The sequence below is a fragment of the Dermacentor andersoni genome, chromosome 2 (genome assembly GCF_023375885.2).
Source record: "Dermacentor andersoni chromosome 2, qqDerAnde1_hic_scaffold, whole genome shotgun sequence".
Taxonomy (NCBI): domain Eukaryota; kingdom Metazoa; phylum Arthropoda; class Arachnida; order Ixodida; family Ixodidae; genus Dermacentor; species Dermacentor andersoni.
The window spans coordinates 99,508,337-99,535,693 of NC_092815.1; the positions used below are offsets into that span (position 1 = coordinate 99,508,337).

At 47.5% G+C, this 27,357-nt stretch overlaps 1 protein-coding gene across 7 annotated transcripts in view; it reads left to right on the plus strand.

Moving 5' to 3' along the window:
- Window positions 1-13,885: 13,885 nt before the first annotated feature.
- LOC126541552 (probable chitinase 10) overlaps window positions 13,886-27,357 on the plus strand; it is a 91,862-nt gene continuing 78,390 nt past the window's right edge. For 2 of the 7 annotated variants that reach the window (XM_055076733.2, XM_055076738.2), the window contains exons 1-3: window positions 18,144-18,259; window positions 24,117-24,224; window positions 26,386-26,676. In XM_055076733.2, the coding sequence (XP_054932708.1) occupies window positions 18,157-18,259; window positions 24,117-24,224; window positions 26,386-26,676 (502 nt within the window). In that variant the 5' untranslated portion in view covers window positions 18,144-18,156. Of the gene's footprint in view, window positions 14,288-15,920; window positions 16,036-18,143; window positions 18,260-21,262; window positions 21,395-21,447; window positions 21,594-24,116; window positions 24,225-26,385; window positions 26,677-27,357 lie in introns of those variants that run through there. The other 5 variants (XM_050188357.3, XM_055076736.2, XM_055076734.1 and 2 more) reach the window with 5 other exon arrangements.

The window sequence follows — 27,357 nt, forward strand, 5'->3', positions numbered from 1 at the left end:
ACGTGCAACGCGTGGTGAGTTGACCATCCACCTCAGCGCATTTCTCTTCCCATTGTTGTTGTTGCAGGTTAAGCTGGTGCTTTTCTATTTCCTTGTTGAGCAGCGTTATCCGTTTACGCAGTCTCCTATTGTGTCTCTGTTGTTTCCATCGGCACTGCAGGTGGGTTTTGGCTTCCCACATGTGCAGCAACCGGGAGTCTATTGTCTATTGTCCGTCTTTATTAGGCCGTCCAGCTTCGTGACACAACGTTCGTAGAGAGCAAACTCTTGAAGGCTCAAAAGTTTGGATGGCTTCCGAGACGACGGCGTTTCATCGCTACAGCTGAAACGCCGTCAGAGACCTCAAGCTCAAAGACCTTGATTTCGTCATAATGCCGCAGTATTAGAAAACTAAGGGGGACACGCTTGGCCTTGTCACGATCGCCAGGCACCAAGCGGAATGCGCCATGCACGGTCTTTTACGAGTTCTAAAAGCGTTTTTTTTGCACCGCACTTTTTGATAGTGGCACGTGGACTGCAAAACATGTTCCAATATATCAGCTAACCAGGGATGGCATTCTTAGCACTGTCAAAGTCGGCCCGATTGTCAAATTTACCATCTTGTCAGTCCTGATTTTCTCACAGGCCCACTACGGCCATATTTTATAGGCTCAAAGTACCAACATGACGCAGCGAAATTCTGCCGTAGTTGTTGAATTCCACCACGTTTGCATTTTTAACACACCAGATATGCCGCAGTGAGCCTGTGAGACAATCGAAATGCACAAGATGGGCGCATGCGAAAATCTGGCGGAATAGGACCAAGTCCAACATAGCACCATATACAGCCGGTGATATGCAATGGTGACCGCCGGAAACATTAGGTGACGAAACATCAGGCGTGTTTCCGACACAAGTGTTGGTGCATGAATATCACGTGACATGATGCCAGCTATACTGTGCAGCTAGCAAGTGGCCAGATGTATAGTCACAGTGGTAGCTGGTTCGGATCGCAGCTAAGCCAAGTGTACAGTCAACCTTAGTTTTCGCATAAATTTTTCGTGGCTGATCCCTTCTATTTTTTCTTTATTTTCTATCATTCGTCTTTTTCAGGTCTCCTAAATATGCAAAGCTCACCCGATCAACATAAAACGTGCATCAGTTCCCATTTTAAAAACCACACCACCGGCCTGGTGAAAGCGCAACGTGACGCATAGGAAAGTTACAGCTCGTCTAGCCGAGCTGCTGCTCATCGTCAAAGCTTCCTGAAAATTTTGCCTAGGAAATAGGCAGGAACTAAAAAAGGAGTGAATTAAGTCCTCATCTCGGCATTTTGCCAAAGAACCAGTGCTGCATGCAGACAGCAGCGCAAGATCAGTGCACGCCGCATTGTTTGTTTACAAACGCAGTTTCGGACCATGTCCACGAACATATATCGTTGCGGTATGAATACTAGAGGAGGGCAACTTGGCTTTCTAATGATGGGCACAGATCAAACTGCCCAAACTTTCTTTTTGCGGCAGGAGGGACATCTCACTTTCACGCAAGGTGACGCAAAAATGCTCCTGCGATACGCAAATGTGTCTGCAGAAAAATTCTACTAAATATAAGCCGAAATACTGTGATCTAGGCATGGCAGCTGTGAATCGTGCGCGTCATCATACCCAGACAAGGGCACTACAATGCTGGTTTACAATTGTTAACGCTGTAATGCGCATATTTCGCGTGCCACGCATGGCGACACGGCGACAAAGAAGGCACTGTCGCAGATGTAGTTACCATGGTATGGTATGGTATGGTATGGTAAAACTTTACCGAGGTCCTGCAGATGGTGAGTCATCACGTTCCCATGTTTTTTTTTAGTCAAAGCCTTTCTCGGCTTCTGGGATGTACAGAACGCGGAATGTTTTTCCATTACTGCTCGGAGCCTGTTCAAAGGGCCGTATGCGTCTTGCACTTTCTCAGGTACCGGTGGATACGGCTATACGCGTAGTGCACCGCCTATGTAGAGGCGCCACTGAGGGTCACCAAGCGCGGGTGCTTTCGAAAGTACGCTCGGGATGCAGCAGCACATGACAGCACTTTGCGGCAAGGAAAATTGAAGTTCGGGGCTGCGACTTTCCCACTGTTCGCATACTCGTATTAAACGGTAGTCGTAGAAAGAGCGCAGGCCTCCATCAGAGTGGACATGTACACGATGTTACCGAAATTTGGGACAAACCAGTCCGCATACGTGTCAGATGCGTTCCTGCATACAAGCACAACGAAGTCCAGTTATACGAAATGAATCTTGTGTTAAGTAGGCGTTTGGTTCGTAGTCTAAAGCGATGTCTCAATTGTTTTATTTTTTTAATTCTACACTTGACGTATTACTGTCTATGTACCTAAATAACCAGCACTCGTCATTGGTGAACTTATACCTCAAGCGATTTCTGCACACGTCGAGATGCCTGCACACACTGCAGTGATACTGCTGCTGATGAACACACGTTGCCGTCAAATTAACCTCAAAAGATGTAGTTACAAATTTGTTAATGCAAACGCGTGCGCTAGTAAACGAAGTCACCAAACGCACGGGTGAACAAAAGCGAGAGTTAGAGCTGTCCTCTGATGCTATTCCGCTGCGTACATCGAGGCACAGTGTATTATTTCTTTTTTCAAGCGTAACGGAATAGAAAAGCCGCATGATATATTTAAAGGCGGAGCGCAGCCGGCCAAGGCAGATGGACGCTGGCGGCAAGACCAGCGTAGACATAGAACTCCTGCGCCGCGACACATATTAAAAAGAATTCGTTTGAGTACAAAATGCGCACGAAAGAAGGCACTCAACTGCGAAACAAACAAAGCACTCGGCGTGGTAAGTCTCGTCAAACGGCGTCAACATGCAAAGACTTCACTAACATGACGCGATTTTCTCAGCAATATCGATAAGCCATACCGTATGACGAAGCTAACAGTAATAATCGCCCTGAGCTACCTTCTTCCAAACGCATTTCCCAAGAAACCGTACTATCGAAGATGTCCATGGGTGAAAAAAAGAAGAAAATGCAGCTGTTGAAGAACTCTTTGCCTGTAATCGTCCCTATAAAAGACAGCTTGATTTCAGGTCCTTAAAAACGAGGCGAGGCGAAAACCTAGTGCTTAAAAAAATCAACAACATTTTTGCATGAAGCAACTAGCAGCTGTTGAACACACGGGAATCCGTCCATAAAATATACTAAAGAATGTGAACTGCGTGACAGCTCGTTACAGCTGGTGACAGCGAAACCATGAATGAAACCGAGAAACACGAGCAACGACGCAGAAAACTAAGAAAACTACGGCGGGTGGCTGCCTCTTTACCCGAGTGCACTTAGAAAGGCCGCTACCACTGGCGCGTCCATTGGCACGAACTACGCACATAAGTGATCTCTTGCCGAACGCAATACGCCGCAAGCTGAGCAGACGTACATTGAATTTCGTTGTATAGGAGGCGTTGCCTATTCACTCCACGGTCGCTCAGAGAACCGTGTAGGCCCGAAAAGTGTAGGCACAGTACGGGACCGTTGGCATATATGTGCCGAGCGTATAAGGCATCAAAATCAGACGTGCAGGAATAAACACATGACACCCACGACGACGTGCTTGTGGTCTCCCTTTTGGTCCTTGTCATTTAATAACTACACTCTCCGCTGCTGTAGCCCGCGTTAAAAAAAGCATGCAATGCCACGTGCAGACAGTTGCTACGGGATATGTTTGCTTTTTGACGGAAGCGCTCATGAAGAACTGGGAGAGACGATGCAAAGACATAACTTCGCCTGTTCGTGTGCTCTCGTGAAAGCATAACGTTTTCTTTTTTTCACGCTTTGCCCATATACGTGGGGCAGTTACACAGCGCAGCGCGCAAAGCATCTTGCTGTGATACTGCGGATGTTTCCTTGCAGCACAATCCTGTGTGCTGTAAACATGAGACAAACTTATTAGCTGCTTGGGAAGGCACTATAGAAAGAGCCAAACGTCCAGAACCTCATCATCATTCAGCTATAATACTGAAGCGTGCCGCGTAAAATTCAACAATTCCACAAGTATATTCATAATTCTTGTACCTTTACTCAAATGTTGCGGAATTCGCACGAAACTGTTATGACATCTTATTGAATGGGGGAAGGGAGAAGTACGGGAAATGCACGAAATGCTGACTGCCTATCTAACGGTTCGGTATGTTAAGTATGGAGACGTGTTTCATAGCTCTTTCATGTTCTCTTTAAAAAAAATAAATTATGGCGTTTTACGTGCCAAAATTACTGTTCGATTATAAGGCACGCCCTATTGGAGGACTCCGGAAATTTTAACCACCTGGGGCTCTTTAACGTGCACTTAAATCTAAGTACACGGGTGTTTTCGCATTTGGCCCTCCCTGAAACGCGGCCGCCGTGGCCGGGATTTGATCCCGCGACCTCGTGCTCAGCAGCACAACACCATAGCAACCACGGCGGGTATGTTTTCTTTCGAGATCTTTCAAATATTTTTCAAACGATACCCAACCTTCAAAAAAAAAAAAAAAAAAAAACAGAACACTTACATGTCTTGTCTGAAGATTCAGCGTTGTTGTTTGATATTTGCTATTTGGTCCTTGTGTGTCTACAGGGGTGTTTCTATTTCATATAAAGTATACATGTAACACTTACCCAGTCTTACATGGATACGTGCGTGCGCTCCAATTTCTCTGTTGATTTGCCTTGCTTTATGTGTTGTCTTTGTTTAGTTCAACCGCGTACTGAAGGAAAGATAGAGCAGAAACTGTGCGTTGGATAGCGTGGATGTTAGCAAAAATTTGAAGGAGGGTGTCCCAATCTGTCATTACACACATGACCGGCTGTGACCGGTGTGTGCTTCATTTATCACACAAAGAACCGAAAATAATAGTAATAAGAATAAAACTTCTTCCACCAGAAATCTTATATTCTAGGGAAATGGTGACAACACCAAATGGGCCCATTTGCTAAAGTATGATTCAATTCGCAGGGAGAATGTACGGATTGGATTGGATTGGAACCAACTTTATTTGTGTCCGCAGTTCGGCGTTCGCGCTCCGCGACGAGGGCCTACGTCATCTACGAGGTTATCGTTGCTCGGCGCGGGTCTCCGCTCGCCGTTGCCTGCTTGCTGGGTCCCTGCCTTTCGAGCGCCCCGAGGACCTGCTCGATGGCCCAGAGCTGGTGGTCTTGGTCGTAGCTCTTCACAGCTGCCTCGAGCGGCGGCGGGATTGTTCTTGATCTTGCTTCCTCTGGATTTTTGATGGAGTCCCACAAGAGAGAGAGAGAGAGATAGAGAGAGAGAGAGAGAGAGAGAGAATGAATAGGAGAGGCAGGGAGGTCAACCAGATATGAGTCTCCGGTTTGCTACCCTGCACTGGGGATGGGGGATAGGGGTTAGAAAGATGAAGAAGGATGAAGGATGACAGTCCCACAAAATGTGTGTGTGATGTGTCGTCTCCCTCCCGCAGACTCTGCACTTATCGGTCGGGTATATCTAGGGGTATATGCGATCCATCAGTCCCGGGCTCGGTCGAGATCTGGCCTGGAGCTGTCTCAGTAGTACCGCCTCCGTTCGACTCAGCCTCGGGGGCGGGAGTGGGAGAGTCCTGCAAGCCAGGCGGTAGGCCTTCGTGATTTCGTTGTAGTCCGTCATGCGGTCCTTGGCTCCGAACCACGTCGGGCGGTCTGTCGCCGGGGCGTGGTTGGTTAGGATTTACGCCGCTGCGTGTGCCGTCTCATTGTGGTGCTCATTGCGTTCCGACGGAATTTGCGTCTTAACTGGTCAGATGCACTGGTCGGAGAACAAGCAGTTGTTTAATGAAGATGCAGATTTTGCAACATTTTATGATTGAAGAAGCGACATGAATAATGTTCATATATTAAGAAAAGAAGAATTGCACGGAAGATCAAAGTAAAAACCGTATATTTTCTCACGTGTGAAACGTAGAGGAGTACAGTTCATAGGAAGGCTTAGCGTTAAGCAGAGCTCACATACATATTTCAGTTGGGAAATGCTCTCCGCGCCATAGCTGCGCAGTTTATCCATAAAGTATACGATGCAAAGGTGAAGGTGATTCCTGTATGATCTTATGAAGGCAATATTGGTAATATTTAAAATTAGGTTCATGAAAAAAAATAGACATCGGTCAACGTGGTCTAAAATGGGAAATATGGCTTCGGCATTAAAACTTTGGCGTAGTCTGCCATACGCGCTTGAGTCATCCTCATTCTTATATTTATTTAGGCCCGGTTGAAACATAATTTTCTAATTAACTTGACATATTTCAAGATGTCCTGTTTTCCTACTTCAGTGCGTGTAATCCTAGCTATTGAATATTATTGACAATGTCTTGTTTGGCACACATGTGTTGTCACATATAATTTTGCATGTGTTTCTTCATATTCATCTTTTCTTTTTCATTTAGCTGCCAGCGGATTTGCTTTTGAGGTGAAGCTTTCTCAGGTACTCTTTCGCGTTTGCTTGGTTATTGTCTGGTGCACCTAGAGCATCTAGAGTACAGCGTACATGGTGAACTCAGTGCATTCATCCCACGAAACGCTATGTGAAATTATTATTATTATTATTATTATTTGTTTTGAACACATATACACATATACACAGTTAACAGGAAAGGGAAAGCGAGGAGCAGGCTGGCAATTGCCACCGGAAGGGGCGCAACGCCTGCCTACTCTTCTGAAGGGAGGTGACAGCAACACAGAAATGCAAGATAGGAAGGAGGGGAGGAAAAATGAAAGAGGAAAGGAAGAACAACAGGATAAATCTAAAGACTAAAATAGAACACTGCAACAGGACAAATCTAAAGACTAAAGTAGAACTCTGCAGCCGGAATTAAAGTGACGCCGGGTCTAACTGCCTCCACAATTATCAACCACATCCATGGCTATAGTTCGCTATGCGGCTAATTGTGTTCTCCACGATGAGACGCCAAGTACAGCTGCACGTAATCACCGTTTCACCGGTAGTCGGTTCACAATATACACTACAAGGTGTTTGAACCGGCCACCTCCCATCTTCGAAGGAAGAAGCGTTAGGGCACAGTACTGATCACACACAGTAGGGCCGGTCACTGAAGGTCACGCTACTACAGAATGTTGAATGTTCATGCTACAAACGTGAACCTAAGTTAGTTAACTCTATAAAGGTTAGTAGGGCGCGATGGGCCTGATCACGTTTAGATGCACAACCACTGGGGCATAAACATTCCTCGAGTGTCGCCCACCGCAGGCCAAGGAGATGATAGTTTCTCACTAGCGACATGCGCTGCGCACTGAAAGCGGGACGCTCGTACAAGCACTCGGGACACTCGGGACAAGCCGTAATTGCGCGTCGACCCTTAATATCGTTTTCACCCATTCATTTTACCCCACTCACTCTGGCAGCTCTCCACCATTCATAGCACCTAGTTTCTTTCCAATGGAACCGATTTTACTCGACTCACCTGATATCTGCTCTATTATTAACAACCTAAAAATATCCTCTTCGTGCGGTATTGATAGCATTACGTCCAAATTCTTGCAAGGTACTACCTAATATAGTTCCACCATATTAAACTTGATTTTTACAAAATCTCTGTACAATAGCTCCTTGCCCAGAGACTGGAAAAAAGGAAAGGTGATTCCACTTCACAAGTCAGGCGACATCTATAACCCATACAACTACAGACCTATTTCCTTGACATCAGTACCATGTAAAATATTAGAACACATAATTTTCTCTCATCTCGTCAACTTTTCGGAATCAAGCAGTTTTTTTCATAACAGTTAACATGGGTTTCGTAAGTCCTTCTCATGCGAAACGCAGTTATTAACATTTTGTAGCGATCTCCATATTTTTCTAGACGCTGGCTTTATAGTAGACTGTATATTTGTAGATTTTGCAAAAGCCTTTGACAGAGTTAACGACCACTTACTCCTGCTAAAACTCGGCCAGCTAAATATTGATCCCCTGGTCTTCAAGTGGATTCGAGAGTTTCTTTCTAACCGTACACAATATGTAAGCATTAATGATAATGATTCTCCTGAAGTTCCGGTCGGTTCAGGGGTACCTGAAGGCTCTGTTTTAGCACCCTTACTTTTCTTAATTTATATCAGTAATCTTCCTAACCAAATTGCAAGTTCCATTTGTCTATTTGCTGACGACTGTGTTATATACCGCAAGATTGAAAGCACTAACGATACTTTAACACTCCAGGATGATCTCAGTAACACTGCAGCATGGTGCAAGCTTTGGCTAATGGAACTAAACACTTCTAAATTCGAAACAATGAGAATTTCCCGTAACCAGTCAGCTTGCCCCGCCTACATACTTAATGATACTCCCCTTGATCCAGTACTTTTTTACAAATATCTCGGTGTGCATATTGCTAACAATCTTTCATGGAAAAGACACATCGAATACATCACGTCCAAAGCTAACCGCATGCTAGGCTATCTCAGACGTAACATTTCTTTAGCTCCACCGAAACTAAAACAACAACTCTACGTCACTTATGTCAGACCTAACCTCGAATACGCATGCTCGATATGGGACCCTGGGCATGCTACTCTAATGAATATCCTTGAAAGTGTGCAAAATCGATCGGTCCGCTTCATTCTTAACAATTATCACCGTACTTCGAGCGTTACTAACATGAAACTTGCTCTTGGCATTCCCCTTCTCTCTTCCCGAAGAAAATTATCTCGTCTCTCCCTCTATCATAAAATCTACTATCATAACCACGAGCTCAAGTCCCGGTACATTTCACCAGCATCTTAGTTCTTCGCACGTATCGATCATCGCTTCACAGTTCATGTACCTGTGCCGCGCACAGTTACCTACTCATACTCGTTCTTCCCGAGAACATGTCTTGAGTGGAACCACCTGCCTGCGTCACTAGTCGCTATCACTGATACACACCGTTTTCACAGAGCACTATCAAACGAATTATAAGCCTACTTCAAAACTGCGTCACTACCACGTTGTCACCTATTGCTATTGTTTTCTTTCATTGCTATTATTCCGTGTTTTCGTTTTTCGATTCTTGTTACCTGATTTTTAAGTGTTTATTCTTGCCTTGTTACTTTTGTGCTCATTTACCTGTTGTTGCTATATCTTATTTGCGGTATAACTGTTCTTTACTTCTCCTTGTATTTTATGTACTGATATACTAAAGTCCCTACCCTCTATAATGCTTCTTGTAAGCCCTGAGGGTAATAATAATAAAAAAAAAAGGTGCTGAAGTGTCTCGTAGCAGCCACAAGACGTACACAATGGACTTTCCACACACCCTTGTCTGTATAAACGTTCGTGCCCATTCACGCAACCAACCCTCAGCTTTAGCAGTTGTGCTCTAGCGCGACGAGGCAAGCCTCGACCACGAACACGGGGCGGGAACGTTCCATTTGCGACGCGCTGATCTGGATGCTGCTTGAGTAGGTGGCGACTAATCAGCAGACGAGCGTCATCAAGCTTGCACAAAATTTCTGGGCAGTCACAATTGTTATGAACGCAACTTGAAGCGAGCCTATCAGGCTCTTCATTTCCGGCGATTCCTACGTGTGAATGTATCCATTGAGCAACGAGAGATACCCCACGTGATGTAATTTTGCTCGCAGAGTCATTAATGCTGCGCACAAGTGGACAATCAAGCTCACTGCGTTGTAACCTGCTAAGGGCAGCACGGGAGTCCGTAAAGATGACAACCTTCGATGAAATTAACTCCTCTTGCACGTATTTCAGTGCCACATTAATAGCTGCTAGTTCCGAAGTTGTTGACGAAGTTGGATGAGGTATTTGAAAGATACGTCGTACTTGAGTTGAAGGGCAGTAAACAGCTGCAGAGGCGCCTTGACCGTCGTTGTGTACAGATGCATCTGTGAAAACTTGAAGATAATCTGGAAACTTATCGAACAAGTGAGACTGAGCCAATTGGAATATTGCCGAAACAGCCATATCAGACTTTTTGTGCATTTCAGGGATTGTGAGGTAAATGGGGAATACGTGTTTCGTGATACCTTTTGGAGGCGGAGACGTATCTGAAGCAGCATGTTCAGAAATGGTAGTGATATACATAAATAATGCCGCCATTTTTCCCATGCGAGATAACGGGTGGTGAATCAGACGATCAAGGAGCGATTGACCATTCGATGCGCGGTGCAGACGCTCAATATGATACAGAGCTCTCTGATCTGCTTGCAGCCTCAGGGGTAACTGATGCGCTTCAGTAAGTAATGCAATAGATTGCGCCTCACGAGGTAATCCGAGCATTAGTCGAAGGGTAACGCGATGATCTCGCTCCAGTTGGGCCATCAAACTAGGTGGTATGTTCAAAATTGGTAATGCGTACAGCATGCCTGAGAGTACAGATGACTGGTACACCTGAAGAGCCGTTGTTTGGTCGCAACCAGCACCTCGAGCAGTCAAGGCGGCCACATACTTAAGCAGGGAGTGCGATTTGCGTCGTACAGATTTAACGGCAGGACGCCAAGAGATGCGATCATCCGCAATTAACCCCAAATAACGGTGTTGTCGCACCCAGTTTATAGGCGTTTCGTCAAGATACAGTCGGCTCATTGTTCGACGAGCGCGTTGTTCAGGGTGATATGCTATTGCAGCCGACTTAGCAGGTGATATGAGCAGGCCAACTTCACCCAAGTACTCCGAAGTAGCGTTGAGAGCTCTTTGCAAGCTTGCACGAAACCGCGGACCAAGGTGCGAAGGGCCACTTATCCACAGAGCAATGTCATCTGCGTAGACAGCTATGCTCACAGGGAAGTCAGTGTCTCGAGGCAAACGACTTGGAAGCGCGGCGAGTACCGCGTTAAACAAAAGCGGCGATAATACGCTCCCCTGTGGAACACCGCACTTCACATTTCGGTATTCACTAGTTACTCCTCCGACACGCACTTTCATCCGGCGCTCCGATAGAAAATTATGCACAAATTGGAGCAGACGACCCGAAATTCCCGTGGTTGCAAGAGCGAAAATAATCGCCTTATGCGGAACTGAATCGAAAGCTTGCTGTATGTCTAGGAAGAGCATGTAGGAGGAATGCTTGTTTTCTTTAGCAAATTCGAGTGCTGAGACAAAGTCTGATATGTGAAATACAACAGACTCTAGCATCAACGTATCAATCACACCAAGAAACGTGCTCACACGCAAGTGTCAATACGCAGTCTCGCGGTATAAATTCGCGTCACGGTGAGACGAAACCACCAGAGATGACTAGGTCGACCTCAGAAGTGCATAGCCGAAAGAGAATGTCAGCGCTACGCAGCCAATGTCAGGCATGAGGTCTGACAACAACGGCAGCTCGAATGCCTCCAGAGCTTGCTATGCAAATTTTTATAGTGATAGCAGTTATACGGAGACTCCAGGAGAATTTCCACCGTTGTCGGCGCCGTCGTAGCCGTGACATTTCGTGTGAAATCTGAGTGCGATAATATCGCGGCCTCGCACCGCATGCTGTGGGTGCGAGTGAAAGCGTAGGAGGGTGAGCCGAAAATGATGGCGGCACGAGCCCGCGTGCCAAAGCGAGGAATGGGGGGGGGGGGGGGGGGCGAGGAAGTGCGCCGGCTTCAGTAGCGCGCAAAGCAGCAGAGGGAGGGGGGGGGCGTTCTACTTTGGCGGCGGCTGCGTATGACGTGGCTGAGCGCGGCCGCATGGTGCTTATACAGGTATAAAAGCGATGTGCGGTGGGCACAGAGTCAAGGCGCGCCGAGGACTGATGGCTTCGTCCGCGCTGTGGTCTCGTCGCTCAATTCGTGCTGAAGCGAGAGGCGGCACGCGCAACCATACGCTCGCCGTTGCTGCCGCTCTTCGTCACACCAGAGTGTCCACGGTCATTGAGTGAGGTCTGTTAATGTTTGCCTGTGCACGCGTGACGGCACGCTCGGTAATGTAGTTAGTAAATAAATGTTTACAAGTTTATATTGCCAAGAAAACTACTATCCTAATATTTGTTATCGCAATGGATTCTTCGCCTTTCTGCCGAAGCGGCGACATTTTTTTATTCTATATAATAATAAAAAGATCCCGTTGCACTCTCTGAGTTTGGGACCCTGTTCCTTATATTATCTGTATGTGACGAATAACTGTATCTCGAAGCAACTATAAAATTTAAAATTGAAGGTCCAGCGTAGTCACGCTGCAGCAGTGTTGTCAACCTGCGAAGCCAGTTTTACTCTGAATTGGGTAAAGAAATTCCCTAGATTTCCCTAGATCTTTGTAAGATACACTCGTTCAGTTTCTCAATATGGACGTTCTGAAATATACCTTTTTGTTATGCTGTAGGAGTGAAAACTTGGAGTTTCAATTTATTTTCAAACTTGTTTTATAAATTTAGGTAATGATGTGGCTACACACGGGAGGAAATGACACTGCAGGGCAAGCCACGCTAACAATAGTTTTTATGCGTTGCATATTGCAATCACTCAGTTCAGCCCTTGGGCGCCGCCGGGCAGCCACCATTGACCTTTAGCGCAACCACGTGACGTGACGTCACGACAGCCGGAGGAAAAGCTGGGCCCCAACACAATATGCAACGCATTCTTGGCTTAACCAAGCTAAGCCTGGCCATTTTTTCTTGCTAACAAAACATCCACCCGCTGTGTGTGTGACCTTACTGTGTGTTCTACTTTATCCTTTTAGATTTGTCCTGTTGCTCTTCCTTTCCTCGTTCCTCCCCTCCTTGCTATCTTTCACTTCTGTGTTGCTGTGACCTCCTTTCTGGAGAGTAGGCAAGCATTGCGCCCCTTCCGGTGGCAGTTGCCAGCCTGCTCTTCGCTTTCCCTTTCCTGTCAAATGTATATATGTTTTGAAAACAAATAATAATAATAATAATAATAATAATAATAATAATAATAATAATAATAATAATAATAATAATAATAATAATAATAATCCAATCGCTTGAAACTACATTCACAGAAGACGCCAGCAAGTTTATGTTCACTCTACGTGAATAACAAATTTGAAGAACAACTGAATGTCCAGATCAATACGGAATCTTATTTTAACATGTAAGGTAGCTGGCACCGGACTACACCCGATTACAGAACTTTGCAACGCCAAAACAGTGCGCTCCTTCACTACACCAATACAAAGTACGTGCAATAAATTTTTCTTACATGCTTTGTGATGTAGTGACGTAGCAGAACCCCATTTGCTCACTTACAAGTCATTTGCAGCGAAGCACGCAGATAAGCGTCCATTTTTTTTAAAATCTTACCCCTATGTCAAAACTCACCCTAACAGGTGATCACTGGGGGTTTCCAATGTGAGTCTGTTGCTCCGCCTGTAGACGGTAAACTTGATTGCATGTGCGGCTACGCAGTGCCCCGGCCGCCCAGTCGTGCTCAGTGCTAAGTATACATGCGTTCGCTTAATGCTGAGATTTGCAGGTCCTGCTTTGCTTGTCATTGCAGCATACATTTGTTTTGCCAGTTACCGATAAACATTTCATTTAAAGGGGACATCCACAGCTTGCCGATTACTCGACAAGAAGCGTTCACTGCACCGCAGCACGACAAGCGAGTCATGCTTCGCATGCTATACTGCGAAGGTAACTTGGGCTGACTGAAATCAAAACACGCCTCCACGTCAGCAGTTCCACGTAGAAATCTCTGCGGTGTCTCAGCCAGTGGTTTTTCAAGACTCCGAGATTTTCTTCCCATGTCCTTGCACAAGTTTTCCCTAAGTTTGGAAACTTTTTCCTGAACAAGGCCTGTAATTCATAAATCTAGGGAAACTTCCCTAGGATTGGCAGCACTGCGCTACAAACAGCGAGAGTGCACGCGGTGAAAGCATTCCTTTTCAATTTTCGAGCCGGTATCTGTGGCTATAGGAAAACGCCATCACGCTGCGGACGTTTACGGCTTCAAAGGGAGACAATTTCACAAACGCGTACCACGCCCGGGCTGCCAATAAACGTCTTCTCTCGCTTTTGTAACTGCCTTAGCCCGCAGCTGTTTCACAGTTTCCACGGCGTAACTCATACGACATATCATCTCCTTCCCGTCTATACAGGCTTGAACGCGCCTATGCGTCACCTGCGCCCTCTTTTGAGTTCTGACAAAAAGCTGGGTGCATCGTCGACAGCGTTTCCGCTAATTTTTCTGTCTCATTACTGACAGTATGGATTAAGATCATGTTTTAAGTGGAGAGCAGCCTGCCCCGAATGTACTCACCTGTAAGTCGCCTCATCTCTAAACGTTTAGTCTACCGCTTGCGTGCGGCAAATAGGAAGTCGTCCACTTCGAACGACGGTGTGAAGGATTCCACATAACGAAAGGTACTGTTTGCATACAAGAAAAAAAAAAAAAAAAATTCGCGTGCTGTTGAAATTATTCTCCGAAAAAAAAAATGAAGTACTTGCGGAACGCGAAAGCGGAATTCTCAGGTTTATTTTCCTGATTTCTTACGCTGCGCCTCCACTGTTGTTACACAAGGAGGCCGGAGATATAACAAGGGACATTTATGATAGCGTACATAGGCAATGCATCTTAATCTAGCATAATAATAGCAACACAGAGGCATATTCATCCGCTGTCGACGGCATTACACGCTGCCTTTTATTTACGTTAGCAACTGTACTTCGAAGGACGTAGACACTTATTGGTACTTATTGGTACTTATGGTACTTAGTGGTACTTATTGCTTCAATAATTACGCTTAGCTCTTCTGCAACTGAAGGTAAACGCACAAGAAAAGGTTCTCACGTGAGCGACGATATGACAGCATTTTGCTTCCCGACACATTTCTTTCAAGTGGAAATGAGCGGTCGAAGATGCACGTATCTCACGCTGTATACGTGCTATGCTATCGCCACTGTTTAACAGATCGTATGGCTAGCACTCATGCGAAGTGGGTTACGAATTGATTAGCCGCTTTATATATTAAATACTCGAATGAGTTACGCCATGTAGGCGACGTGTTATAGCTTAAAGGATAGGGTTAAAGTACGATGAAGGTTATTTCAAAATGTCATTTTGATGCGTGATAACATGAAAAGAGGGCACTCTGAGTAGCAGTTGGCGACAAGTGCATGGAAAATGAGGCCACAACACGTAGATAACGTGGCTTGAAAAGAGCAACTGAACTACTCTGAATTTTTCTTTTTGCAGTAGCGTAATGGACATAGTCACACAGTGGACATACATTGCTACCTCTACATTGCTGGTTGAAGTCTCATGGGATGCACTGTCACCGATGTTATAGTTTGTTTTCTTTTTGCAAACGCCTTTCTACTATCCCGCGTGGTAGTGGATTTATTTGAAACACGAGAAAGCTGAATGTTCTGTGGTGGCACTGCGTCCTCGTCTGGATGTTGAATGCCTCTTCATTCGTTACACAGCGTTTAGACGCCCTGATTTGCGTTCTCGATGAAGTGAAGTTCTAACATCCGGCAACAAACCTCGTCAACTGAAGGTGTTCTCTGTACGTGTGTCGTGCACACGTTGCCAACTAAAGCACGCAATCCTGTTGCACGCATGTTTGCTAGAGCGAAACAACCATCAAGGGAAACACGCGGAGGAGGAACAAACTCTTGTAACCCGAGCAAGTCTGGCTGGCTTCCCCGCGTCATCGCTAGCACCGCCTATAGGATTTCGCGCATATCACGCTGTCTTCGTTAACCATGTCACACACACACACACACATGTCCAAAAAAAAGGAAAGATGAAGGGGAAAAAAGAGTAGGCGGAGCGATGCAGCAGACGCTACTACTTCTATACTAGGGGAGCGGTGTCAAGCCTGTGAACGCACGTTTCCTCTTCAAATGGTTACGACGAGCTTTGACAACTCAATGTATTATCAAACGCGGGGGCTTGCTCAATAGTTGGGCCGTATATCAGAAAGCCTTTCATGCGAAAGACTGTGCATATAAAGGACGGGAACGATGCCGAGTTCAAGGTGGAACAGATTGCTTGAGCACCGAGCGTTATTAAAGACAGGGAGGAACTCGCTTATTTACAGCACTGGGGGTAACCGCGAGCCTTTTATTCGGAAGAGTCGCTGTCATGGCACGTGCATAGAGTAAATGTGAGTGTCTGCCTCACCCCATATCTCCTGCTTGCATGCACTGTTACCCAATTTGAAGCTCGAATTGTTTACTGCAGCAATTATAAAGTACTCCTTACTCAGTTAGCGCATCGCATTAGTTATTGTACAACTCGAAGGAGAAACTGTATACCGAGAAACATAAGGGACAAAAGCGTGTGCAAAATTTACTACTCCGAAGGGGCGGCTGGTTAGAGCTGCACCGCAAAAGTTCTTACCAACACGAATGCTATTAAAAAAATGAATAAATAAATAAAGCGCGAGAAGATGCCTCTGAGTATAGCTGCTGACGAACAGCTGCCTGTGGCGCCCTCGGCGCCGATTTTGCCCCGTTTATGTCCGTACCTGCATGGAAAGTCACCTCGCGCGACGGCCTCGCTTTTTTTGCAGCGAAGCTGTTAGCCTCTAGTTGGTCGGGATTTTTTGTCGGCTTTTGCCTCCACCGCCCCCCCCCCCCCCCCCCCCATATAATACCAAAAGAAAAAAAAAACAGTACTGCCACCTAGCGGCCGGGGCCATTCAGAGAGACCTCAAACGGCAGCTGGGAAAGGGTTTTGTCTTTGAGTTTCCGCGTAACAGAATATGTTTTCTCTTATAGTCGAATTGTAATCCGAAGCTATCATGTCAGCAGGCTGTGTGTAAGTTGTAGCTTACAAGTTTTCTGACGCAATTTACTTTGAAATATTCAATTAGTTCAATAAGGCACTTGCTCTTGGCGAAGGGCCTATAAGAATGAGGATGTATGCTGCACTTCAGAACACGGTCGCGCGCGTGACGCACGTGTGCACACAATGTATCGGTTGCTAATGCGTGGGCGCTCTGCCCGGTGCATCTGTTGCACAGCATGCGCTGCGACCGTAATCGACATCATGGCGAACCCGGACCAAACACAGCACCGCCACCTAGCGGTCGCCGCCGCTCAGACATGGCAGCTGGAAAAGGGGGCGTATATGGGCTGACGCTACTAGACAGAGTGCCCCAGCAGCTGGCGGTGGGTGGATTGACTTCGATCGGCGCAAACCAATGACAGATGGCGGGGGCCTTTTTCAAGGGGAAGTAGCCTAGCAACGGATTTCAGTGTCGCTGCGGCTGCGCTGTGGGTAGGCCCCTTTACGTAGGTCTGCCGGAGAGCAAATTGAGCGCGAACAACGGTAGAGGGCCCATCAGCTGCGGCGCGCTGCCAAACTCGAGCAAGTTCCTGAGCAAGGGGCTGAGCGTCTAACGTCGTTTAACGTCAGTTGTAGTGGTGGTACTTGCCTAACGTCGATTGTGATTATCTAACGTGGACATTGGCTTCACTGTACATACACTTTCACAGAGTGGAATGGAGGAAAATGTATTTTTTTTACTGATCGTAAAAAAAAAGTGCTGCGCAGCTCTTCATCCTGGTCATATTGTGAAGCAGCAACGCGAAGAAAGAAGCTTGCTGATGCTGGAAGCTGATGGCTGATTATCTGTCGTTACTGAATATTGTTTTTAATTAAACACTGTGCAAACGGAGGCACCGGAAGGACAAGAAACAAGCGACGTGCCCCCCAAGCGGTTGTCACGCCGCTCTCCTATTTTCTTCATCGTCACCATTCGTGCTAGATTTTAAATTGAATGAACGCACACACCCATTCGTTCAATTGTATGTTTTGGTAAGCACCATCTTGCACAGCTCTCGATTTTTTCTTTACATAGTCATGATGTTGTGTAGGCGAAGTTCTGAATGTTCTTGGCGGCGTATCAGTGCACACCCTTTCCCTTCTTCTAATGCCTTGTAAATGTGTGGCATGGACTCTGGATAAACAAAACTCGCTATCAGTTAAACGAAATTTTCTACTAAACGAAAGAACTGTAGTCCCAATTTTAGTTGGGCCACTCACAGGAAAAATTACAACGCACTTTGCTTAAAGGAACACGACTTAGGCAAGGAGATTGCACACCTCCTTTATTTGATTATAGAAACTATAAATCGTACTGTGGAACTCACATTCGCGGTTGTTACGTTCATTTAAGTTCTTTTGCTTCTGAGAGAGAGAGAGAGAGAGAGAGAGAGAGAGAGAGAGTAAACTTTATTGAACACCAGCAGTTCTTTCGGCTGGGCCTAGGCCTCCCACGATGGGACGTCGAGGTCTTGCCTCTTCGCCGCTTCGTAGGCCTGCTGGGTCGCCCAGAGTTGGTCGTCGAGGTGGGAGCTGCGCAGGGCGGCGTGCCTTCGAGAGTAAAATTTATTTTCAAATCAATAAGATTCGAGTCCGGCGGCTTTTTAGTGGGTCTGGAGACGCGCCGCGGACGCGGTTCCGAGACCTTGTCTCGAAGCGGCTTCCACGGCACGCTCTACGGCCCAGATTTGTGCTGTCAAGTTCGAGCTGAGCAGTGTGGTCTTGCAGCGCGAGCGGAGGCTGGCGGTGGAAGAGACGGAGGGGTCGGCACTGCCCGACTTGTTTGTTAAGTTCCGACACTCCCATAGCATGTGATTAAGTGTGGCAACCTCGCCACACGATGTGCATCTGTTTGTAGTGTACATGTCTGGATACATGACGTGCAAGAGTCTGGAGTGTCTGTAAGAATCCATTTGTAATTCTCTGAAGTGTACTTCTTGCGCGCTGTCTAACCTAGCGTGAGGGAATGGGTATACGCGTCTTTGTAACTGGTAGTGCGTCGTGATGTCGTGGAACCTGGTCATACGATCTTCCCACGCCCAGACGTTTGCAGTACCCCTCCGAGGCTCTACCTCCGATGATGCTCGGTGAGTGAGGCCTTGAGCAACGGGGTGAGCCAGTTCGTTGGGGGTGCTCAATCCAGTGTGTGCCGGGATCCATAGCAAATGCCTTCGGTTATCGAAGTCGGCCTTTCCCTGGTGTATGAGATGTCGCTGGAGTATGTGATACGCCTCTTGCGAGATGAGCCCATTTGCAAAATTGCAAATTGCCGTTTGCGAATCGCAGATCACGTATGTAGCTTTCGTTTGTGTAAGAGCCAGTGCTATGGCCCCTCACTTCCACTGCCGCTTCCGCATGTACCGTGTTCACGGTGACGCTCACGGTGACGCTCGCTAGTAACTGTCCCCACGAAACTCTTCCTGTCTCGATAACGGGCTGTGTCGGTGAAAACCGCCTCCTTGTTGTTGGAGTAACTTTGGTTCATGTGTTGTGCCCTGGCTTTGCGTCTCCCCGTGTGGCGTTGGGGGTGCATGTTGCGAGGCAGGGGGTACGTATAGTTGCTCGCGTATGGTTCTTGGAATTTCTACTTTGATGCCGTGCTGCGTGTGGTATGTGATGCCGAGCTTTTCGAGCACGTGTCTGCCCGGGCGGGTCTTGGATAGGCGCTCGAGTTGGGACACTTGTTGCGCCTCCACAAGTTCCTGTAGCCTATTTTGTAAGCCTAGTTCTAAGAGCGTGGTGGTGCTAACTCCGGGCGCTAGTCCCAACGCACATTTGTACGCCTTGCGTATGGGGGCGCCGAGCTTGCTGCTTTCCGCAACCGTCCAGTTGTGAAACGCTTCCGTGTATTTTATTTGAGAAATGGCGAAGGCTTGTATGAGTCGTATGACGCTGCTATCGCGCATGCCCGCATGTTTTTTGGTGATGCGTCGAATGACCTGCATCGTGCTGGTGGCCTTTGCCGTTATCTTGCCAAGAGCTTCGCCATTGCATTGGCGCCCTTGTGTTCTATCATTATTCCTAGTACCCGGATCTACCATCGGGATGGGTAGGCCGTTTGATGCCGTTAGTTGAATCTCTTCCTTTTCCGGCAGTGGGGAGTGGGGGTGGGGGTGTTTCCTTGTGGTGGGCGCCCCTTTATGACCGGTGTATATAGCAGCAGTTCGGATCTTTTGGCCGACTAGGTGGGTCCCGTGTCCACGAGGTAGTTTTCCACGCATTGGATGGCCTGCTGTAAATGTTGCTCGATCGCTCCGTCGCTGCCCGTTGTCGTCCAGATCGTAATATCATCCGCGTATAGCATGTGATGCAGTCCTTCGATTTGAAGCAATCGGTCGTGTAACCCCAGCAGAACGAGGTTGAAGAGCATCGGCGAGATCACCAAGCCCTGCTTGGTGCCCGAGCTCCCGACGTTGATTTGATCTGATTCTAGTTGTCCCACTCGCATGCGAGCGGTTCTTCCCGTGAGCAAGTCTCGCACGTAGTTATACGTTCGCAGTCCGAAATTTAGCTTGTCTATTTGTCGCAATATGGCACCGTGGCGGACGTTATCAAATGCCTTCTTCAGGTCCAGGGCGAGGATGGCTCTCGTCGAGCACCCCTGATTATATATGTTTTGATGTTTTAGTTGCAGAAGGGCGTCTTGCGTCGAGAGATGTCTTCTGAACCCAATCATGGTGCGTGGAAATAATTCGTTTTCCTCGAGGTAATCCATGAGTCTATTGAGAGACGCATGCTCCATCAACTTGCCCACATAGGACGTGAGGGAGATGGGGCGCAGGTTCTCCAGCCGTAATTTCTTGCCGGGTTTCGGTATCAGTATGATCTTTGCTTCTTTCCATTGCTGTAGTAGCTTGCCGTGCGCCCATCACTCGTTAATGAATTTTGTGTGTTTCTCGATCGATGCGTAAAAGAGATTGCGTAGTGCCCTATTTGATATTAGATCGGGGCCAGATGCCGACTTCGTGTTGAGTTTGACGAGGGCCGGCTAGATTTCGGAAACAGAATATTCCGCGTCTAGTGTGGCGTTGCTTTCACCCGAGTAGTCCGGATATATTTGCGGTGGCGTTTGGGATATGTAAAGGCGTTCCGCATCCCGTAGGAATTGTTGTTCCGTTCCCCATAAGCGTGTATGATTTTATATATGCCTTGCATGTGTGTGGTCTTGATGTTGGCAGGTCAATCAGGTGCCGCAGTATCTGCCACGTACAACGCGTGGTGAGTTGACCGCCCATCTCCGCGCATTTCTGTTCCCGTTGTTGTTGTTGCAGGTTAAGCTGGTGCTTTTCTATTTCTTTGTTGAGCTGCACTATCCGTTTACGCAGTCTCCTCTGTTGTTTCCATCGGTGCTGCAGGTGGGTTTTGGCTTCCCATGTGTGCAGCAACCGGGAGTCTATTGTCTCGAGCCTAGGTGTCGACGGGATTGTTTGCTTCACGCGCTCGATATCCCACCGCAGTTGGTCGGTTCATTGTTTTATGTCTTTGATATCTTCCACCGGTTGCTTGTCACGATGTTTGCGCATCTGATTCCAGTTGTTGATCTTCATTTGACGACCAGCATTGAGGTTCCTGCTTCTGCTTCTACTGTCTTTTGCTTCCATGGAAATAATGCAGTTATCGCTTCCCAAGTCTTGCATGGTCTTTGTCCAAGGGACTTTGCGTGTGTTGCACGTAAAAGTAAGGTCCGGCGTCGTGTAAGTGCTGACGCTGTTGCCCTGCCTTGTTGGTGCCGCGGGGTCGGTCCGGCGTATTGCGCCGTTGCCCATAGATGCGTGCCATTGGGGTGATCGTGCTTGCAATCGCACGCCGTGTGCACCGCGTCAAAGGGCCTGTGGCTGCGTGGCCTGTGTTGGAGTGGATCTGCGTTTAGTGTGGCGGCATACGACCTCCTCTGTGGGTTCTTCTTGAGTTTCCTGCATGGCCTTTGTATGGGTACCGCTTTTCACGTCATGCTGAAGTTGTTGTATGAGGTCGTCTTTGGAGCGAATCTTTGTCTGCATGTGTTCTGTTTGCTTTTGCAGCGCTTGTATCGCCCGTGTTAATTTAGTTATCTCCGTCTCTGTTTTAGCGGGTGTTTTGTCGCCAGCCTTCGCGGCTGGTGCTCGTTCTCCCGTGACCCGCATCTGCCCGGTTCACCTTCTCAGTGGTGTTGGTGTCTCTCGTTAGGGTCCTTCTGGGGGTGGGGCTGCGAGACCGGCGTTGCTGCTGCTGCTGCCGGGGCTCTGTGGTGCGGCTCCGGGACCGACAGCGGCCTCGGCTGCGGGTCCTGGATCTCGAGCGGGGCTTGCAGGCGGGGCTCGTGGATTTGGCGGCCGCCTCTGCCTCCTCGGTGGCCCTATGTCGTTCCCATTGCCTCTTTGTCACGACGTAGGGGGTCTTGTATCTTGCGCGGCAGTTGCGATCCGCCGTCATGTATGTTCCTCCGCACAGCTTGCAACGGGGAGAGCACTGGTGGTCGGGGCCTAAGGACGTCACAACCACGGCACGCTTTGTTCTGAGGATTGGAGCAGACGTCCACGTGGTGACCGAGTCTCCCGCAGCAGTGACACATGTCGATTTGCTTGCGATGCAAGGCGCAGCGAAGGAGGGCACCACCGTACCTGACGTAAGAGGGCACTCGCGGTCCTTCAAAGGCCACTATGACCGTCTTGGTATTACTGCGCCGTTTGGGTGCCAGGGCATGGGAGTTGCTTGCGTGAACGTTGTTGGTGTGAATGGACTTGGCGTCTTCCTCCGACAGGATTCCCCTGATGACTGCCTCACCGGTAGTGATGGCTTCTAATTGTCTGTACTTAGCGGCGTGAGTAGCATGGGGTGTGTAGCGTGGGGTCCTTCGCTGCCTGTTAGGTAGCATATTACTTAAGAAGGTTCGAACCAGTCGAGCCAATTTATTGCTCACTGTCACTGAGCCACTATAAATGTCATGTCCGCTCTACGAGGTTAATGATGCTCAGTTTGTTAGGTAGAGCGCTTGGTTTAGCGTCGCGATGCAAATATTGCAAAGCAACCGCCCAAAGGTGACTTGAACGACAAAAAGACGACAATCGACTTGTTTGAGTGGTAAATTGTACCAATGAAAAGAGCAGGGGTAAAATGAAGCAGAAGGAGAAATGACTTAGCTGACGGCGGTCACGTCAACGTTACATTGTTGAACCAGGTGCGAGAAGATCGAATTTCAAATTCTGCAACATCGTCCAGCCTTACTTGAGGCACTTCTCAAGACGTTTATGTGTGGGAAATCCTCATTGCGTGGAAAAGACACAGAAATATGTAGCAAAAAATAAGAGTAGAGAGGCGAACTATTTGCAGGAGAGGGGGCTTGCTGTGATCGCTTAAGCTTCCAGCGCAATTCAGCTGCTTCTGATAAATGATGCACATAAGAGAGGGCAGTATGAACAACGGCACATAAAAATAATGAAACTGGAAAGAAAATCTGGAGGACGCTTAGGCTTTGCCTTTCCAAGTGAAACGCGATAGCATTCAAAGATCTCTGACTACTTCGCACGCTACGCGGCAACTGCAGCTTATGTAACCATAATATTTACCGGGAAACACTGGCGGCGAAGGCTATGCACGAAGACGAGCTTTCTGGTAGAAACACAGCCTTTCGCGTGGGCCGCGTATGCGGGGGGGCGTGCGCCATCTGGACGGTGTTGCAAGGAACCGGGCACGTCGCTTCTTTAATGGCACAAACGCTGGAAAAGGGGGTCTTGTTTGAGTTTCCGCCAAACAGAATTATATTTTTTCATATATCCAAATTACAGTCTGGCTTTAGCATATCTGTAGGTTGTGTGTGAGTGGTGCTTTACGATTTTCCTGACGCATATTACTATGAGGCATTCAATTAGTTCTGTAACGCGTCTGTGCTACACGGAGGGCCAGTGTGGTTGGGTATGCATGGTTCGGAATGAGTTTTCGCTCACGAGACCACGAAGAAGATGACACGAGGCCCCTAACCGCCTCAACGCTTTCGCGTTAACAGAGAAGTTCACACCGTTTGATGGCAATGGCTGCTACTTGCCACAAACAAGACGGTTTTTACAAGACTTGCGCTTGTCATCAGAATTTGTCCTCCCACGAAAGTTGACAGTTATGGAATGCTCGTTTCCTTTTGCTAGGCTAACAGAGTAACGTGCACAAAGACAAACGCCAGTATTCCATCTTTTCATTGCCATTGTGAAACTGCGCGCTTAGTTTCTTGCCCGGACGGTCTATTTTTTCGGTGATTGCAGAATAATGTATGCTTTTAGTGTACCCGTTGCACCCTCAATCTCTTAACATTCACGCTGAATAAGACAGCACAATAAGCTCTTCTGGAATCGCAACCGCTGCGAAAACGCGCAACTTGTTCAAGAAAATTGCACATGTGGTTCCGCTAAAGTGTCCTCAGTAAACTGCTGCATTTCCCACTTGCAGGTGACATGTGGTCGCTGGCGCTGGTATGCTCTGCGCTGGTGGCAGCAGCAGCATTCGCTGTTCCCAACGAAAGAACTTATGTGGAGGCTACCCAAACGACTTGGAAAGGTATAGCCGTTACATAGTCAGGAAAATCGCAAGAAATTTTGCGCTTTGTGCCATTAAGTCGTAATAAGGTTGCTGACGTCTTTGAATTTCCAGCGTACATTTGGGAATCAGGCGTGAGGAGACAGGCGCACGTAGAGAAGGATTGACAGGATGAGACACTTGTATTTTCTGCCTTTCTAGTCCATTGTCTTTCCACCCCATGCGTATTTCCGTGCCCCTGACATCAGGATTACGTGAACAATTTCAGACAGTACTTTTGCGCATGTGGGCTTGCATATGGCCAGTAAGCGTCTACAGAAGTTGCAGGCCAGAGTTATTTTTTATTCTTGAGTAAAAGTATAACCACTAACAAGACCTACCGCTTGTGCTCAGTGCGTAACGACGGTGCCCTGATACTGAGCACAATGTCGCCGATCATCTGCGGATGCAGAGGACGTATTTCTGTAGGGATAAAATTCAAACAGGCTCATGTACTTATAATTGTGTGCACGTTAAAGAGAACCGCATATTGTTGAAATTAATCCGGAGATCTCCACTACGGCTTACCTCGTAACCAAATCCGCTGTTTAGGAATGCTAAAGTCCAAAAGCATATTTCCTTACGATAACTAAAAATTAATAGCTTTGGCCAGAAGCTGTCAAAATCAGGGAGGTCAAGTGGTGTACGTACAGAAATCTCAGCGGGGCGTTCACATCGGTGTCTCGTACTCCCGTTTACTGACACATACAAAGTGAATGGTCATGGCAGTGAACATAGCCTACATATATAACATCACGGAAACGTAACCTAGTAGCGTAGCCCAGCTTGATTAATTTTGTCATCCTCTTACGCAAGTTGAAATTAAAGGTTAGTTGACACTCAGGATATTTGGCCTGGTGGTTAGAAAATGGAAATTGCACGGAGCTCAAGCTCAGGCCCTCTGCGCAATAAAAGGTGCGTTAAAGGTTCGCGAAAGGTTCGTTAAAAGTGCATCATAGTTCGCCAGTGGCAATTTCGGAGCATTAATTGTAAAAAGAGGCGCTTTCTAAATTGTTGGTCTGGAGAAACAATCGCAGCCCGTCGAGGGAAGGAAGGAAAAAGTGGAGAAGGAAAGGCAGGGAGATTAACCAGTTTGGCTTAGCCGGTTTGCTACCCTACACATGGGAGCGGGATGGGGGGATGAAAGATGGGGAGGAGAGAGAGAGAGCGCATAGCACAGCACACACATCGTCAGTTACAGTGCGTCACTCTTGCGTGGTAAGTGACACCACTGTCACAGCCGCTTGTCCAAGCCCGTCTCTTTCAAAAGCCGAAGTAGTCCCTTGGTCGCCTTCAGCTGCGATGCCTTCTGTCGGCGATATGTGAAAATCGTTTCAACTGGCAATGGTCTATTGTGAAGGTGCCATAGAACGGACGCCAGGGACTGTCTCTGAACATTATATTCATATTCACATGGCCCCGACGGCGTCCTATGAGCTACAGGAAGAGCATTGCTGCTTATCGCGACGTCAACGTCCGGAAGAGTCGACGAGCGACAGGCTCTGGCGGCGCTAGCATGGCAGGCGCCGTTAGTAACGTCCGTTCCGTGTTTAAACGCCGCGAAGGAACTCATTGCTCCTTGCGCATTTGTAGCAACAGGATATCTACTCTAAGGAACGGGATGACCGAATTTATGAGAAGGTTATGGGCTTTTGGAAGAGTTTCGAGGTGTTGGATCGAATTTGCCCGGAATATAGCAGTAAAGGAATGTAACGCGGATGGGATTGTTATCCTGCGAGGTTCTTAAAGTATGCCGTGTTTATTTATATATTTGTTTGAGGGCATAGGTTGTGTTTTGGAAATTTGTGCAGCGCGTTCAGAAACACCCAATTAATGTTGTTGCCATGAAGTTCTCTCTCACTTTATATGCCTTGCTTGGCTACGTCACTGCTCGTGCGTGAACCAGCATGGCAGCGCTCAATTGCACCTTCAATGAACGATGCCTACACGTCTGTTACGTTAAGAGAAACAACCGGCGGATTGTGCTCTCGGAAAGAAAAGTGCAGACTCTTTCTATGTCAGCGCTGTGCGCGATTGTTTCAAGGAGCCTCGCCTCTTTCCAGTGCAACAAAAATTCTCTTTCCATAATTGGAAATAAGCTACAGTGCATTGTATATATCGGGACTCTCTTCCTTCCCACCAGGTGGCGCTGGTGAGCCTCGGAATATGACGGCTTATGAGGATTACTACCACTGGAATAGGGAGTTCTACCTTGACCTTTATGAAGACGACAAGCGCCAGGCACGCTCCAAGCAACCTGCGCCTCTGGTGTGCTTCGTGCGGTACGACGGCTTCATGAATTCGGGCGTGATGCGCTTCACTGTCCAGGGCATTCCCGTCAAGAAGTGCACTCACGTCGTCTACTCTTACCTGGAGACGGACAACAGGACCGGAGAGTTCCTGTATCGCAAAATGGGCCCGCTTTCTCAGGCAGGTGCGCCACTTTCCTGCGTGGTCTTGAGGTATGCGATTGTGGAGACACTTAGTAACCCGAAGGCGGTAGCTGTCACATCATCAATTGTGCGCAAAGTTCGTGTGTTTGTGTGCGTTCAACATCATCTGTGTACATGTGAGAAATCGTTTATGCTAAATTGTATTTCGGTTGCTTATCGATCTAAATAATGCATGTATGGGATCGCCCCCCCCCCCCCTCCCGCGAAATTTCTGTGTACCTGGATGCCACCTGTACAGCCCTCTCCTCTACTGCCCACCCGGTTTCCGGTCAAATGCATCAGCCCCCCCTCCCTTCAAAAAAAAAAAAAAAACATGCCTGGCTACACAACTGGGCGTATGACTAGAACGTTGAGGCTGGATCCTCATTAAAAGATATATATATATAAGCTCCAGCCGCTTCCTCAATGTGGCTCAGTCCGCAGATAGCTAGATGGAATGAAGTGAAACGTTTGAAAGGAGTCGAGTATAGTGAAGAAATTACACCGGATGTAATGAACAGTTTTTAGCCGAGCCTCAGGTAGATTTCGGGCATTGCCAATCAAGCCCCTAAGAATTCCAAGAGGTGTAAGATCGATCTCATAAAAATTTGGTGGTTTTATATAGTGTATAATTTGCTGTTCGCATGCATTTGCGCATAACAATGTTTTTTTTTTCTGCTTGC